Source organism: Cephus cinctus, unplaced genomic scaffold (assembly GCF_000341935.2).
Source record: "Cephus cinctus unplaced genomic scaffold, Ccin1 Ccin1_scaffold0240, whole genome shotgun sequence".
In the NCBI taxonomy this organism is placed as follows: Eukaryota; Metazoa; Arthropoda; class Insecta; order Hymenoptera; family Cephidae; genus Cephus; species Cephus cinctus.
Window position 1 is genome coordinate 1,149,748 of NW_014332956.1, and position 13,684 is coordinate 1,163,431.

The window sequence follows — 13,684 nt, forward strand, 5'->3', positions numbered from 1 at the left end:
GGGTTATGAATTTTGTTTTGGAAAACATTTCGCAATTAGCTGGTGTCAATATGTATATCATCGAAAGTGTATATAAATGGCGTAACACTGAGGAGGCTCAGTCTGCATCACCGAACGGTGTCGGACTCGTGAAATAAATTTTCCGCAGTGCCAAAAAGGATTTTCTAAAAGGAAAAAAAAAGTCAAAAAAGTGACGGGCACTGACGTATAGAGCAGCTAGTAGTATTTTCGATACATAAAAATGTTCAGGTTTCTGGCGGTCGTCGCCGTCGTCTGCGTAGCTGGGACGTCAGCCATTCAATGGACTGGCGGTTCATTTGAATGGCCGTGCTCCACCACGAAGAGCATCTTTAAGAGCAGTGGTCGCTACGTATCGAAGAACGTAATAGCTACCAGGGCAGCCATCTACAAGGATGACGCCATAGTGGCATTACCCAGGTATTTAAATACATACATACTTGGTACTGTATTATTTCTTAATAAATAGTCAACTAATAAAATATTATTATTAATCATTAATTTTCATTCAGATACAAGGCCGGAGTCCCAGCCACCCTTGCCAAATTATCTCTGAAGAACAAAGGATGCCAATCGACCATGACACCCTTCCCATGCTGGTCCCAGCAAGAGGAAGGTACCTGCAGTGCTCTCCAGAGCGTAGTTGACGTCTACCTGGATCCCCAGGAAATCCTGTGGGTCTTGGACACCGGTGTCGTGAACAGTCTCGAGGAACCAATCCGCAGATGCCCACCCAAGGTGGTCGCGATAAACGTGAAGACCGGCAAGGTAAATTACATCAACTTGTTATATCTGAATTCATCTTTATTAAAATGCACGTGAACTTCATTAATCCTGACCAATGTATTTGCGCACTAGGTCGTTAAAACCGTCGACCTCAGTGGTCTGGTATGTGCTGCATCAAGACTGCAGTACCTCGTAGCAGACTATAGCGCGGATGGCCGTGTCTTCGTCTACGTGAGCGACGCAGCTACCAGAGCGATCCTTGTATACGACGTGACTTCAGGACGAGGTTACAGAGTGGTACTCCCCAAGGCCGTCACCCTGGGTGCACCACGTCGCGATGTCCTCTACCTATCTTTGATCCGACGCTCCGATGGCAGCAGCTGCTTGATCTTCACTTACCTGAGCGGCACCAGAATGTTCTCCATCCGTACCGAATACCTCCAGAAGGGTTCTGCATCTGGCAAGGTTCACGATTTGGGTGCCAAGCCCCAGAAGATGGTTATCCTGGGAACAGACAATGGCAGCGCCATCTTCTTCAGATACGAAGGACAATCTGATGTCTACAGATGGGATGCCACCACCTGCTTCAAATCTGAGAACTTCCAGATTGTTCACCAGGGTACCGAATGCCAGCTGGCTACCCAGGTCGTTCCTGACTACAAGAGAGGCAGGATGCGCATCTTGGAGTCCAACTTCCCAGACTTCATTCAAGGTACCATTGGCTGTGGTGCTAATCAATCGCTGAACATCATTGGACCCGACGCTTCGCGGTGCCCAGAATAATTTTTCTTGGGACGATCACGGAGAATCGATCTGGGGGACCGAGGAACTTCCTCGTTGACTGTTTAATCATTTTTTTTTTGATTCTTGTAAATACACTCCCTCGAAACCCCGTAAAATTTCCAATAAGAAACCCATAAGAGTATTGCCAAAAATATATTATTCAAGAAATCCCAAAATCAGGAGGCAGGGATGTACAGAATGTCGAGGTGTATATACAGAACTATCAATGTATCTACGCGCATTATTGGTTATCGAGCTAACACTGCTAGTCAAGAACGTAAGAGGATAGTTATCGACGATAGGAAGATGCTGCGACGATCGATTATCGATAAAAATAAATCCTTTTAACAATGATTCTATTGTTCACTTTTAAATCGTATCCTTGACCACGCTATTTCTTCCACATTCCTTGCAAATGGGTCGATTTCCTTGTGGTCGTTGTAGTCAATGACTAGTTACAATCCCTTTCTCTTTTATTTATTTTTTTTCTTTTTTACGTAACTCACAGACAACGCGTATGAAAATTTCACTAAAAAAATCAAGCAGGACATGCTGCGCGCGTAGACGTATGCCTATCTAGATACATATAAGTATTCTGCAATCTGCATGCATGGAGTACAGCAACTCTACGGAATCGTTATGCAATTTGTATTTGTAGATAACTTAGGTGGAACTACGATAGGAATTGCATTAAATCACACATAGAATACCATTTGTATCGGGTGATTGAACTACACTCCCCCACATCCCTATCCACATACGCAAAATCGAATAGCGTTTCCAGTAAGAGTCGCTCGGCATGTTGGATATGCCTGAGCTCCAGGAAGCAACTCGAGCCGTTGTCCCTGGTGCAACGCTGCACCGTTGCGAAAGTGCACGCTGTAACACATCCAGGTATGCATCCAACTGTAAACACGTGGGGTACGTGCCATTGTGATCGAACAAAATGCGACTAATTAGCGAAGACAAAAAATTTTTTCTTTAAAGTGAACATTGAAAATTATTATTTAAAAAGAAAAAAATAAAGTTTTTATCCAGTGCAGTATAGAAAATTCGAGAAATTCTATTCTAATGCAATCCAGTCACGTATTCGAAATCCTTGTGTTTCTACTAAAAGTCACGGGCGCTTTCACCTGAAAATTAGACGACGGATAAAATAAGTGGAAATGCCATTCTGTGGATTCGTGAAGCAAGTAGAGAATACTCGTTCATGTGCAGACTTATGCAGCCATCAAAATATTTTGTATTTGGTCGTAGAAAGTGCCCTTTCAAATCCCTTTCGCAATATTGCTAACATCGTATAGCCTCGATTCACATTCAGTTTTAGAGTTAACGACTTGTATATTCGGTCGGTTCGAGAATTATGTATATACGATTCGGGCGTGGTTCTCTTTATCTACTGACTATATATCTATTACACAGCCAGTTAAACGCTTTCAGGGGACCTTTGATGCGGACCTTTTACCAAGGACACTGACAGGACTTTATTGTACAGTTTCTGTTATGTATCATTATGTACTGGACGTTATCATTTGAAAGGAACTCTAGCAGCACATGCTACGTAATGAAATAATTGGTCCCTTGAATGTATATGTATAGATAAAGTGTACGTAATGCAAAATTGTTTCATGTAACGACGAATACAAAACTTTTTGTATACGTATATTGAGTATTAAGAAATTGAAATTTTTGAAACACCCTGTATTCCGTATACTGTCTATAATTAGAGATTTAACAATAAAATACATAATGACAAGTTTTAATTTCTTAATAAGATTTTTGCGCGCCTACCTGATACCAATGGTCTTGCACGTAAAGGCTGGGAAAGGATATTGAGAGCAAAGTTTCACCAACGGTAGCAAGATCGTTGGGCCGGTTACTAAAAGGCCCGGAATAAATATATGGACTATGTTGTATATAATATACACGTATGTAGTTTAACAAAACATGTGCATTAAGAATGGGAATTATTTCTTGCGATATCCACCGTGACTTAAGCAAGAATCACTGAATGTTTCCCTTCGCTTAATACTAAACAAATCGTTACCTTCAAGACACATTATTGTTAATGAGCACGAATAATTAGCCGAATAAACTAAAAGTAAAATTATAAGAGCAATACATATATTTACTATAGCTTTAACTATAATGACTTTTCGTTGTATCCCGTCAAGTCATTGTCCTTCCTTCCTGTTGACCCTGTGCTCTCCGTTGACGTTATCATTAGTCCCAATAATTAATTGTTTGGAAAACAATGATAAATATTTCACCAGTACGTTGAATCCCATTAGCAGAGATTTAATTCCTCAGTTATGTCACGATGACTCGATGAATTCTTTTCACAAGTGAACCCCAGCGTGAACGGTCGATAAAGAAGTTAACGACACGCTCAAGTTACCAGAGAATCGATCGAGTACACTTGGACTCTACGTGCTGTGTATGTATGCATTTGCAGTAGTCAGGTAGATTGAAATTAAGTAAAATGTGCACGTAATAATTTCTCTGTCTATTCATTGTCAATAGTCACCAAGCGACAAGGCTGTACGTCCGGGTCTTTAACTTTTTTCTTTTTCTTCTTCTTACTACTATACGTATCAAGGAAGTGGCCCACTGTACGTAGACATAGACGTGACCTTAAGTCATACGGATTCCAGTTGACTCGAGATTTGACTCAAAGTCGACACGTGTGTTGACTCCAGTCACTACTGGTTTCGAAATTCCTACTCGTTTGGTTTTTGGTCCGCGATCAATTATCTCGAGACACTATCTCAAGCTCTCTGACTATTTTACATGGCAACGGCCCACATTGGTTTGTCAGAGATTGGCCTTGCTATTAAAAAAATAATCGGCCCTTTCGAAAGGTTATTATGGCCCACGATAATTCACTTTCCATTGACTTATGCAAGTATCGACATAGGGCCTATTAGAAATTCTCTGGCTTGAAAACCATCTGCATAATCCTGTTCGGTCTTATCTATGTAATTGCACCATAGACGATTGCCCATAGAAATTAATTAAATATTTCGTAATCGGGGAACGGGAGAAAAAACAGACAATATTTTACAAATAATTATTGTCAATATCCCGTATGGCATTCCTGGTACCTTTTCCTCGCGACAATCAAGGATATCTGTCTTTCGGCAAAAACAGTGAGAAAGACGTAGGAAAAAAATAGCAGTAGATAAAAAGTATCTCGATAGTCAATCAAGAAGTGGGTGTGTCCTTTCGTTTTAATGTCGTGGGACACCGGTACTCTGGAAGTCTACGTATATCCTGGGGTTGTATTGGTGTAGTGGGGTTCTATTCTTGACTGTACTTTGTATCGGCGTATATGCTTAGTTTATATATACAGGGTGTTTCACGGCAACCGCACCAGCTTATTGGTCACATATAGCTGATTTCATCAATCAGAACAGTATGGGATCATGTAAAAAAGAAAGTTAATGTTTAACATTATTAATATCATGGGCCTCACAATCTTTCGTTTACTTAACAAGGTCACCATGACTCAATTAACGGAATTGTTGAATCGCGTGCCTAACTTCAGCTGGTGCATTTGCTGTGAATAACCCTGTATGTATGTGGATTGTAAATACACATTCAAGAAATACGAGCAGAAACGCAACCCAATTGAGAACAGGTAAGGTTTTCCTGTCTCCTGTCTCTTATGTATCTATGGGGACCTTAAGTCCCCGACGCTGCTTTACTCAGAGGGAAATTAGATCAGGTCCCGCAGACCTCAGTGGGACTTGGTACACGTCGGAGTACGCACAGGTTCTGTCTATAAGGTGTTACAGGAGTGTTCTTAAAAGTTACCTATAGTGATCAGGTCGGGCGGGATAGTGTGTGATTTTTTGACCATCGTTTTGGGGGACCCATTGTGTTTTACTCAAGACGATAAGAAAAAAGAAGAGTGAAATGAGGTGGGTGGTTATTTTTAAAGAATTATATTAATATTGTATGTATGACGAAAAATGGATAAATGACTGACCTCGATTATCAAAAAAATTGTATGTGTGCACGAAAGTGAGTTTACCTATTTATTTGTTTAATCGAGTGTTTCGCAAGTATATATACATGGTATACGTGACTTTCTTAAGGTACACTTTTCAATGGAATCACTTGGACGCTGTCTAAAAATTTTATAAAGTATTTCAAGATTCGCCAATTTTTGATTTAGCATATGTCAAATTCTTCCTTTTTACTCGTTTCACTTGAATTACCTAAAAAAGATTTAATGTATGAAACTCGAGATGAAATTCTTCGACTTTTAATTTTTTTCTACTGGATCGGTCTTAGGACCTGACATCTCAACGGTCTACGATCATTGATCTATTTTCATGGACGGTCGAGTACTCGTTTTATCGATCAAAGGATGGCGATCAATAAAATTAATCGATGATATTCTTATGGAACGACCAAGATCAATAGTGGTTTTAAGTGATATGACGATCAAATGAAATTGTCGCATACATAATTTCATATTTATAATTATTATAAATTTATTAAGTCATTAAAATAATATTCATTATTTTATTTAAAGACACTATCTATCATATGATCCGTATGCAGTATATCGATGCGATTACTAGCTGAGTCAATATATACAATTTGTAATCGAACTGCAGTTGCATAGCTGATAGTCACAGATAGAAAACATCATTGTTCGATCACTGCATTCCTATACGCATTCAAGAAGGGAGAAACAACTGTAAGAAAATTCAAATCACTTTAACCAAGTAGGAAATCTAAAAACCGAAAATTTTCCGAGTTACGTACTTATTCCCATATGTATATGCGTGATGAAGCAGATTTCTAAAATATTTCAAAACATTCTTTTCTTCCTCTTTTACATATTTGGCATTATCGTAAGTAGTTATTGCCGGTAAACTTTTAGACTAATTTGGAGTTTTATCACCGTGAAAAGTCTAACTTCAGCCATACACACATAATTACCGTAATCAGTAAGTAGTAACACCTTGCAATAATGCACAATTATTAGACAGCATACACAAGACTTTTGTTACTACACTTATATTCCAATACTCCTTACCAAGCAGCCATTGTTCCAAGTCAATAAGTACCAATAAGTCACGCTACGGCTAACAAGTTTCTTAAAAAATATGTACGTAATATGCTAATGCATATTGTATGTATCTCTGTAGAATATTCCTGAGCCTGGTCCTGGTGGCCTTATGGTCTCCGAATATAAGATCAGCCGAGGTCCTGGAGACGATAGCTCAATGGCCTCTCTTGGACTTTGCGTTACCCTATGATCCGACTTATCTGGAGCAATTTCGACCTGAGAACGTGGTGCCAACCGGCATTGAGATTGCCTGGCATAGGATCTTCATAGCGACACCAAGACTACGTGCAGGTGTACCTGCAACCCTGAGTTACATCCCGCGTGACGTCCCACTAGGAAGTAGTCCCCAATTGCAAGCATATCCGTCCTGGGGCTGGCATCCGGCTGGTAGAGGCGATCTGAACTGCTCAGGTCTTATGTCTGTCTATCGTGTAAGGGCGGATCGTTGCAATAGACTTTGGGTCCTTGACAGTGGAGTCATGACATCCATTGATGACTTCCAAACACCTTGTCCGCCGAAGATACTCATCTTTGATTTGCAAACCGATCAGCTGGTGCGACAGATTAATTTTCCACGAGAGGTATTTTAGCTTGGACATAGAAATAATTTTTATTAATGATTGTCTGATATAAAATTTTTACGCTTTATCATCATTATTCATTTATTAGGTTATCAGACTCAATAGTCTTTTGACTAATTTGATTATCGACGATACCTCTGCTACTAGCTGTGATGACGTCTTCGTGTACATATCGGATACTGCTTCACCAGGTCGGTAATTACCCGGGAAAGAATGAATTATTAAAGATGAGCTCAGTTGTGTAATTAATTGTTACTATTAATTAGGCATTGTCGTTTACGATGGCGCCACTGACAAGAGCTGGAGAGTAGGTCACTCATCTATGTTGCCAAATCCCGATTATTCGACGTACCAGGTGAGAGATTTAGTAAACAATTTGAAAAAAAACTTGTTAATTAATATACTCATTTATTAAATAGATCGGTGGCGATACTTTCGAACTGTTCGATGGTATCGTTGGTCTTGCTTTCTCACCAAGACTCGGAGTCTTGTACTATCAACCTCTGGCTACCGACCGACTCTTCAGCGTGCCCACTTCCGCTCTTCAGGCAGGCTCACCACCTTTTGGAGAGCAGCTTCCGGTGACTTTGGTCGGCCGGAAGTCCAGCCAGGGTGTGGGGCTTTCGGTCGATCCGCGAGACGATACTATTCTATTCGCACCGCTTACGGAAACCGCGATAGCATCCTGGCAACCGCAGAGTAATAACCAGAGGTAAGAATAATCGGAAGCCGTGAAACAACGAATATATGATATAACTAAAATGGAATTAAAGTATATAAATATTTTACTATTTTATATAAAAAATATCATGTAACATATATATATATATATAATAGTAAAATTGCTTGTTACAAATTCTTTATATATATATCAGACATAAATGACATGTTAAGTGAAAGCGTAAAATAGCTGATATCTAATAGACGTATTTTAATGTCAATCGCAGAAACTAAATAACAAAATTGCTATAATGATCATGATACCGTTACGTATCTTAAAGCGTTGGACTGTAAAGTCATGCTAAAAAGTTTAAAAGGATTTCAGAAGCAAAATCATAATCTAGTCTGTAGTGCACATACCGTTGTGTGTGTATATATCAAATTATAAGATAATTAATGATTAATCCAGGATATAAATATCAGCTACGGATCGTTAATGATAACACGCTGTTAAAACGCAATGGGAATTTCCATATAGTTTTTATAAAATCAGTAATTAATTATCTGTCAAGACCATTTGAATGCGAAACGGACGGCTTTATATAAGCGTCAATTACTAATTTTCCACGATAAGAACGGAATCAATATTTATTCCCGTTTTCTGTATCTTTTGCTCCTGTCATCGATCTGTATTAACGATGACTTTTTCTTCGTTTCAGAATTATCGCCTACAGTCCTGAAGAGTTACAGTTCACCGCCGAGGTACGGTGGGTAGAAAGAGACAACGGTAACGTGTGGGCTCTTTCTTCAAGATTCCAGAAATTCTTCAAGCGCGAAGTTGATCCGCGTGAGATAAATTTGCGAATTATGCGAATCCGTCCCGACGAGAGCACGCCGTTGCCTACTGGACTGCCGTATCGTCAATTGGACGGTCGTCATCATTATTCCAACAATACTCTATACCTGTAATGGATCAATTAGTAAGGAAGAAAAGCTAAATTGAAAAAACTGAAATTAAGATACACAACGAGTGATACTTTAGTATAGATAAAAACATGGAGTCGGGGTATCTGAATTGAAAGGACGTGTAGCACGTTATATGCGTGGCTCCAAAATTCCATCGTTTACGCAACGCACATTGGTATATATGTATATATATGCTCATGTGCATGCGGATACCAATGTATGGATTTTTATTTCCTTTTTTTTCGCTGTCCTCGGCGAATTCCATGTCTCTACTTTCTGCATGTACATGGTACAGTGTGTTTCAGTTTGTGGATTTCTGTGTACGTATGAGAGTTTCGGCCACGTTTGTTAATGAGACAAATAAATTGGCAGGACGCGAAACTAGCTCGTTGGTCCCTTAAGCATCTTTAGGTTTGTTTTCAGTATCCTCGTCTTTTTTTGTCGCGTGTCATTAGGGATTCCACGTATTCTTGGACTGGTAGAATTTTTATTGAAATATATCATTTCTTTTTTTTTATTTAAGTAAAATTCCCACAGACTGTCCAAATAGCTTGTTTGTGCGTATTTTTTGAAATAAAGATAGTCAGGTTAGATCACTAAGGTTCCGTAATGCATTTCGGAATTGTGTAAAATGATTAGAAAATTGTGTCATACTTGTTTTATTGTACAGTTCATATTTGCAAAATAAATTTTCCTAATTGTGTATTGTACAAATTAATTTCATTCTAATCTTTGAACCAACTTTTTGCCGAAGATACTAATATGTAAAATTGTATCAAAAATCATTAAACAAGCGATTCGATTACATAATACAGTTTTAACGACAGATTAATATCATGTTTCCATAAATGAATAATTACATCAACACGTGTGAAATTACAGCAAATCATTCTCTATGTACAATGGATAAACAATGGAGAGTGACATTCCATTGTCAAGGTACACAGCGTTCGAAGTTAGCACATGCTAAATTGTTCATTCGCAATGTTACACGATCATCCATATCGAATTCCAGGGCCAATTCGTTACTGCAGGCCACTATAATGATGTATAGTAGCCTAGTTCGACTTTGAGAGGAAAAAAACAGCGAGTAACTATCGGATCTGAGAAACTATTGAGTAAATAAAATTTGCATGAATGACCGTAACAAATTTTACGACACACCAAAATATTTCAACTTCATTATTATTCTCTATTGATTGCCATTATATCAAGAATCTGTATATAACCATTAAGCATAAAACACCTGTTTTCAATTACGTGAATTATAATCTGCGAACTCTAGAACGGGACATTTTCAGTAATTCAAACACACTATAATTTTTTTCCTCAAACTATTTCACCGTTGAAATACGTCGTGTTGCGTCACACAATGCAGATCAGGCATAATGATCATAACAATAGCACCAAATTGAAATGCCCCTGTGCAAAGATTACCCCTCATACATCTAAGTATACAAGGAGTATCTACTCAGGCGACAGCAGAATGTAAATTCGGAATTCCCATTGAAAATGGTGTCATTAATGTCAACTGGAAATTAACCTTGACAAGGTCCAGAGAGTTAACCTTAGCCATGACTCAGTGGCCATAATCATTGACGTTTGTCAGGAACAATTAAACGAGTACTATGAGAAACTGAAAATTATAATGTTTTCGGATATCCGGTCGAATGATTGACTCTGGTTCCTCCAAAGTTTGATATGGTAAGCATCCATTTGTAACGTAACAAGGGAATGACCTCGAAAATGAATCTAATTAACTCGATTTGATATTTTTCAATGAAATTCTATTGTTAATCTGTTAATCGTTTGAATTTGCTCTACATAACAACGCATTCTGGTGAATGAATTTATTTAAAAATTTAAACTATACAATTTTTCCTGTTCCAGTAAAATAAATATAAAAAAAACATAATATCAGTTCCACGTATCAAATTTATGCGTTAACGATCCATAACGAGGTCACTAATACACGTAACATATTTATTAGATCACAACTAATATACAGTAACGTCCAATTGAAGTGCAACACTTGAATTTTTGTACATATCTGTGAAGGTATGACAGATTTCGAAAAACCAAAGATATATTTTTTAGGAAATTTCCTTCCCGTTCGAATGGTAAAGGTTTTATCCCGATCGAATACAAAATGGCCGAATGGCAGGGGTTGGAGTGAAAAAGTGCATTTTGGAACTTTTTGAAAAATTCGAGATCTAGTAGGTCCGGAAGGAAATTTATATTTCTAATCAAGGCACGAGAGAGAGCATCCTTCGGCATTAAAAAACCACCCCCATTGAACCCCTGTAGGATCACTCTAGGGGGAGTTACACCCCCTTGAAGTGAAAAGACTTAAATGGCCATAACTTCCGAACGCGCCGGCCAATCTGGTCCAGTTTCTGCATGATATCATCTTTAATGATACTGCAGATTCTCACAAAATGATTGTTCTCGGAGATGATCCCGTGACGAAGATCTCGAGATTTCGCAAGTGCACCCGAATCTTCCCCGCCATTTTTCATTAGGAAAGCGATGAAATAGAAGTTTCATTTTTATCCATGTTGTATCTCAGATTTCAACGATTAAAACACGCTTTTAAGCATCCAAATCCGAGTACGCTAAGGGGTGAAATTATCCGTTTAAAAAAACGCCTAAATTTTGCGAGTTCCACTCGAGACGTTACTGTATATAGTATAGACTAATATATTATTCTAAGAAAATTGATAACTAAACAAAAATTTTAATTGTATTTTAGTACAATGAAATTAATTAAGTCGCTTTCTCAGTTGGTCCTGATGCAATAACCGTTACTCCATAGTACAGCGTGGCCGCGTATAACACGTGCGAGATATAGAAAGATAAGCATTCTACGCATGCATACGTAAACTGGCAAGACGATAAAAAAAACTCATTTAACTTATGCCTGAAATAAAAGTATAAAATAACCGTTAAACCTTCCAAAAAGAAGCTATAAAGATCTGCAGTATTCGAAGTCACGTGAATCTCAAGCAATCAAGTTAAATCACGTGTGAACTTCTCATATGCATTCCCGTTATGAATCCAGAATAATAACAATAATAATAATAATAATGGTGAGATATTTGAAATCCACGTATTTTCCCAGAACCATTCAGTCACGTATGCCAATTGTATCCTATTTTCTCCGAAGTGTTGACGTCATCCACCATACGTTATTGACGCCACAGATTAAACACACGTGATCAATTAATTTTCATATGCATGAATAAGAAACATTAATACATGTCAATAAAACACCGAATATTTGTAAAGAGAGTATAAAACAGGATACCATTAGCTCTGTTTTTCAGATAAGATACGTACGCAGTGCTGACTACATTTGTGAAAATAAAACGTTTACTGTAATCAGTATGGTATCATGAAAAAATATTGTTGGTAAAATGTCAATTTTTTGAAAAATAAGTAACAATAGTACGTAAGAACGAAAAGAGTTCTTAAACTTCAAGAAAAATCATTACAAAATCTTCAATGAATTTTTTGAATCAACTGAATTCAGTATTGTCATTGTGATGTAATGCTAAATCGTCGGGAATGTTATTGAATAGACAGCGAGTGCTATTGCATATATTGACAGTCAGTATCGTCAGCAAAGAGGAAGTAAATAAAGAGTACAGAGTTTTATAGTAAAATTTCCAGTGACCGAATGTTCGTGTTAAAGCAGTGCCGACATTAGAAGCGGTTTCGCCCGATGCCTGTGGAAATCACAGTCGACCGTTGACCGTCCGAGTGGTCAGATCGGCATAACCGGAATATCCGTGCCGGGGCCAGTGATAATAATTAGAAAACGGAGTTGACGACGTCCGTCGTCGCGACGGATTGAGAAGCAAAGCGTGACGGGACGAGATTTACGAGCAACGTAGGATAGGAACTCTTGGATTATTTAGTGCGGTGAAAGTGGTCAGTATTGAAATGAGGAAAAGATAAAAAGTCAATTTAAAAAAGATCAACAAGAAGAATCAAAGTGGACGACATTTCTTGATGTTATCATATTGTAATACGTTACGAGAGTATTACCGAAGCGAAAAGTCAACCGCCGATTGTCAGGAATTTTGAAAAAAGATATAATTAAGGATTTGAAAAATTTATGTACACAATGGTGGCGAAAGACTTTCTTTACAGGTAAGAATGAGGACAGTAATTAATTATGCAATTCCATAAATCGGTGACCTTTGAATTTATTGCTAGTTTCAGACATCGTTATTACGACGTGAGAGATTAGAGATTTGTATATGGAGTCACATTTAAAGTTATTTACATTTTGAGGGGACTTATTAACGTTTCGTTTTGTAAGAAGATGGCCCCTCAAAGAGGATCTGATGTCGCTGCCCGAGTATGAATCCTTCTCGTCTTAAGCTAATGTTTTTTCGCAATATTTTGTTATTAAGATTTTTTCTATCGGTCGATCTAATTAATAATGGATCTTTGGGATTTTTGCCAGACACGTTTTCGCATAATTGTTTAACCTTTTCTAGGGATTTAATTGCGTGCAGATAGTATCGCGGCACACGTAATGTGTATAAAATGCAAATTAATATCTAGCGCGAACGCGTTGCGTAAAATTGCGGAAGACAAAAGCGTGCGAACTTTCTTTCTATTCCTTCTTTCCTTCCAGTTTTCCTCGTCACTCTCAATGCTTTCTAATTTTTTTATCTCTTGGGCTACAATTTTTGACCTATCACAGTTGAATTATAAACACTTGGCTTGACCTTAGATTTCCATTATACAATGATTGTCATGTGTAATTTTTATTTACCATCATAACAGTTGATCAACAATGCGCGAGGATAAGGAATGCCGTCACTTATGCATAATAGCACAATTTTACCCC

The 13,684-nt window shown here is 38.1% G+C and overlaps 2 protein-coding genes across 3 annotated transcripts in view; both read left to right on the forward strand.

Moving 5' to 3' along the window:
* The first annotated feature begins 74 nt into the window (after nt 1-74).
* Nucleotides 75-9,464, forward strand: LOC107265741 (protein yellow). Its single transcript, XM_025083167.1, has 9 exons — nt 75-438; nt 531-786; nt 877-1,518; nt 5,145-5,167; nt 6,693-7,194; nt 7,283-7,385; nt 7,461-7,549; nt 7,614-7,906; nt 8,574-9,464. Exons 1-9 carry the CDS (start codon nt 242-244, stop codon nt 8,821-8,823), a joined length of 2,355 nt encoding a protein of 784 aa, XP_024938935.1. The 5' UTR covers nt 75-241; the 3' UTR covers nt 8,824-9,464.
* Nucleotides 9,465-12,169: 2,705 nt separating this feature from the next.
* LOC107265868 (protein yellow) overlaps nt 12,170-13,684 on the forward strand; it is a 5,553-nt gene continuing 4,038 nt past the window's right edge. For both annotated transcript variants that reach the window (XM_015735742.2, XM_015735744.2), the window contains exon 1: nt 12,170-12,975. In XM_015735742.2, the coding sequence (XP_015591228.1) occupies nt 12,941-12,975 (35 nt within the window). In that variant the 5' untranslated portion in view covers nt 12,170-12,940. The remainder of the gene's footprint in view (nt 12,976-13,684) is intronic.

Bases quoted from the DNA above. Each gene is read 5' to 3' on its own strand.
- LOC107265741 (XM_025083167.1), top strand. From the start codon at position 242: ATGTTCAGGTTTCTGGCGGTCGTCGCCGTCGTCTGCGTAGCTGGGACG. The intron at 439-530 runs GTATTTAAATAC...ATTTTCATTCAG, and splicing joins GCCATAGTGGCATTACCCAG to ATACAAGGCCGGAGTCCCAG. The intron at 7,907-8,573 runs GTAAGAATAATC...TCTTCGTTTCAG, and splicing joins CCGCAGAGTAATAACCAGAG to AATTATCGCCTACAGTCCTG.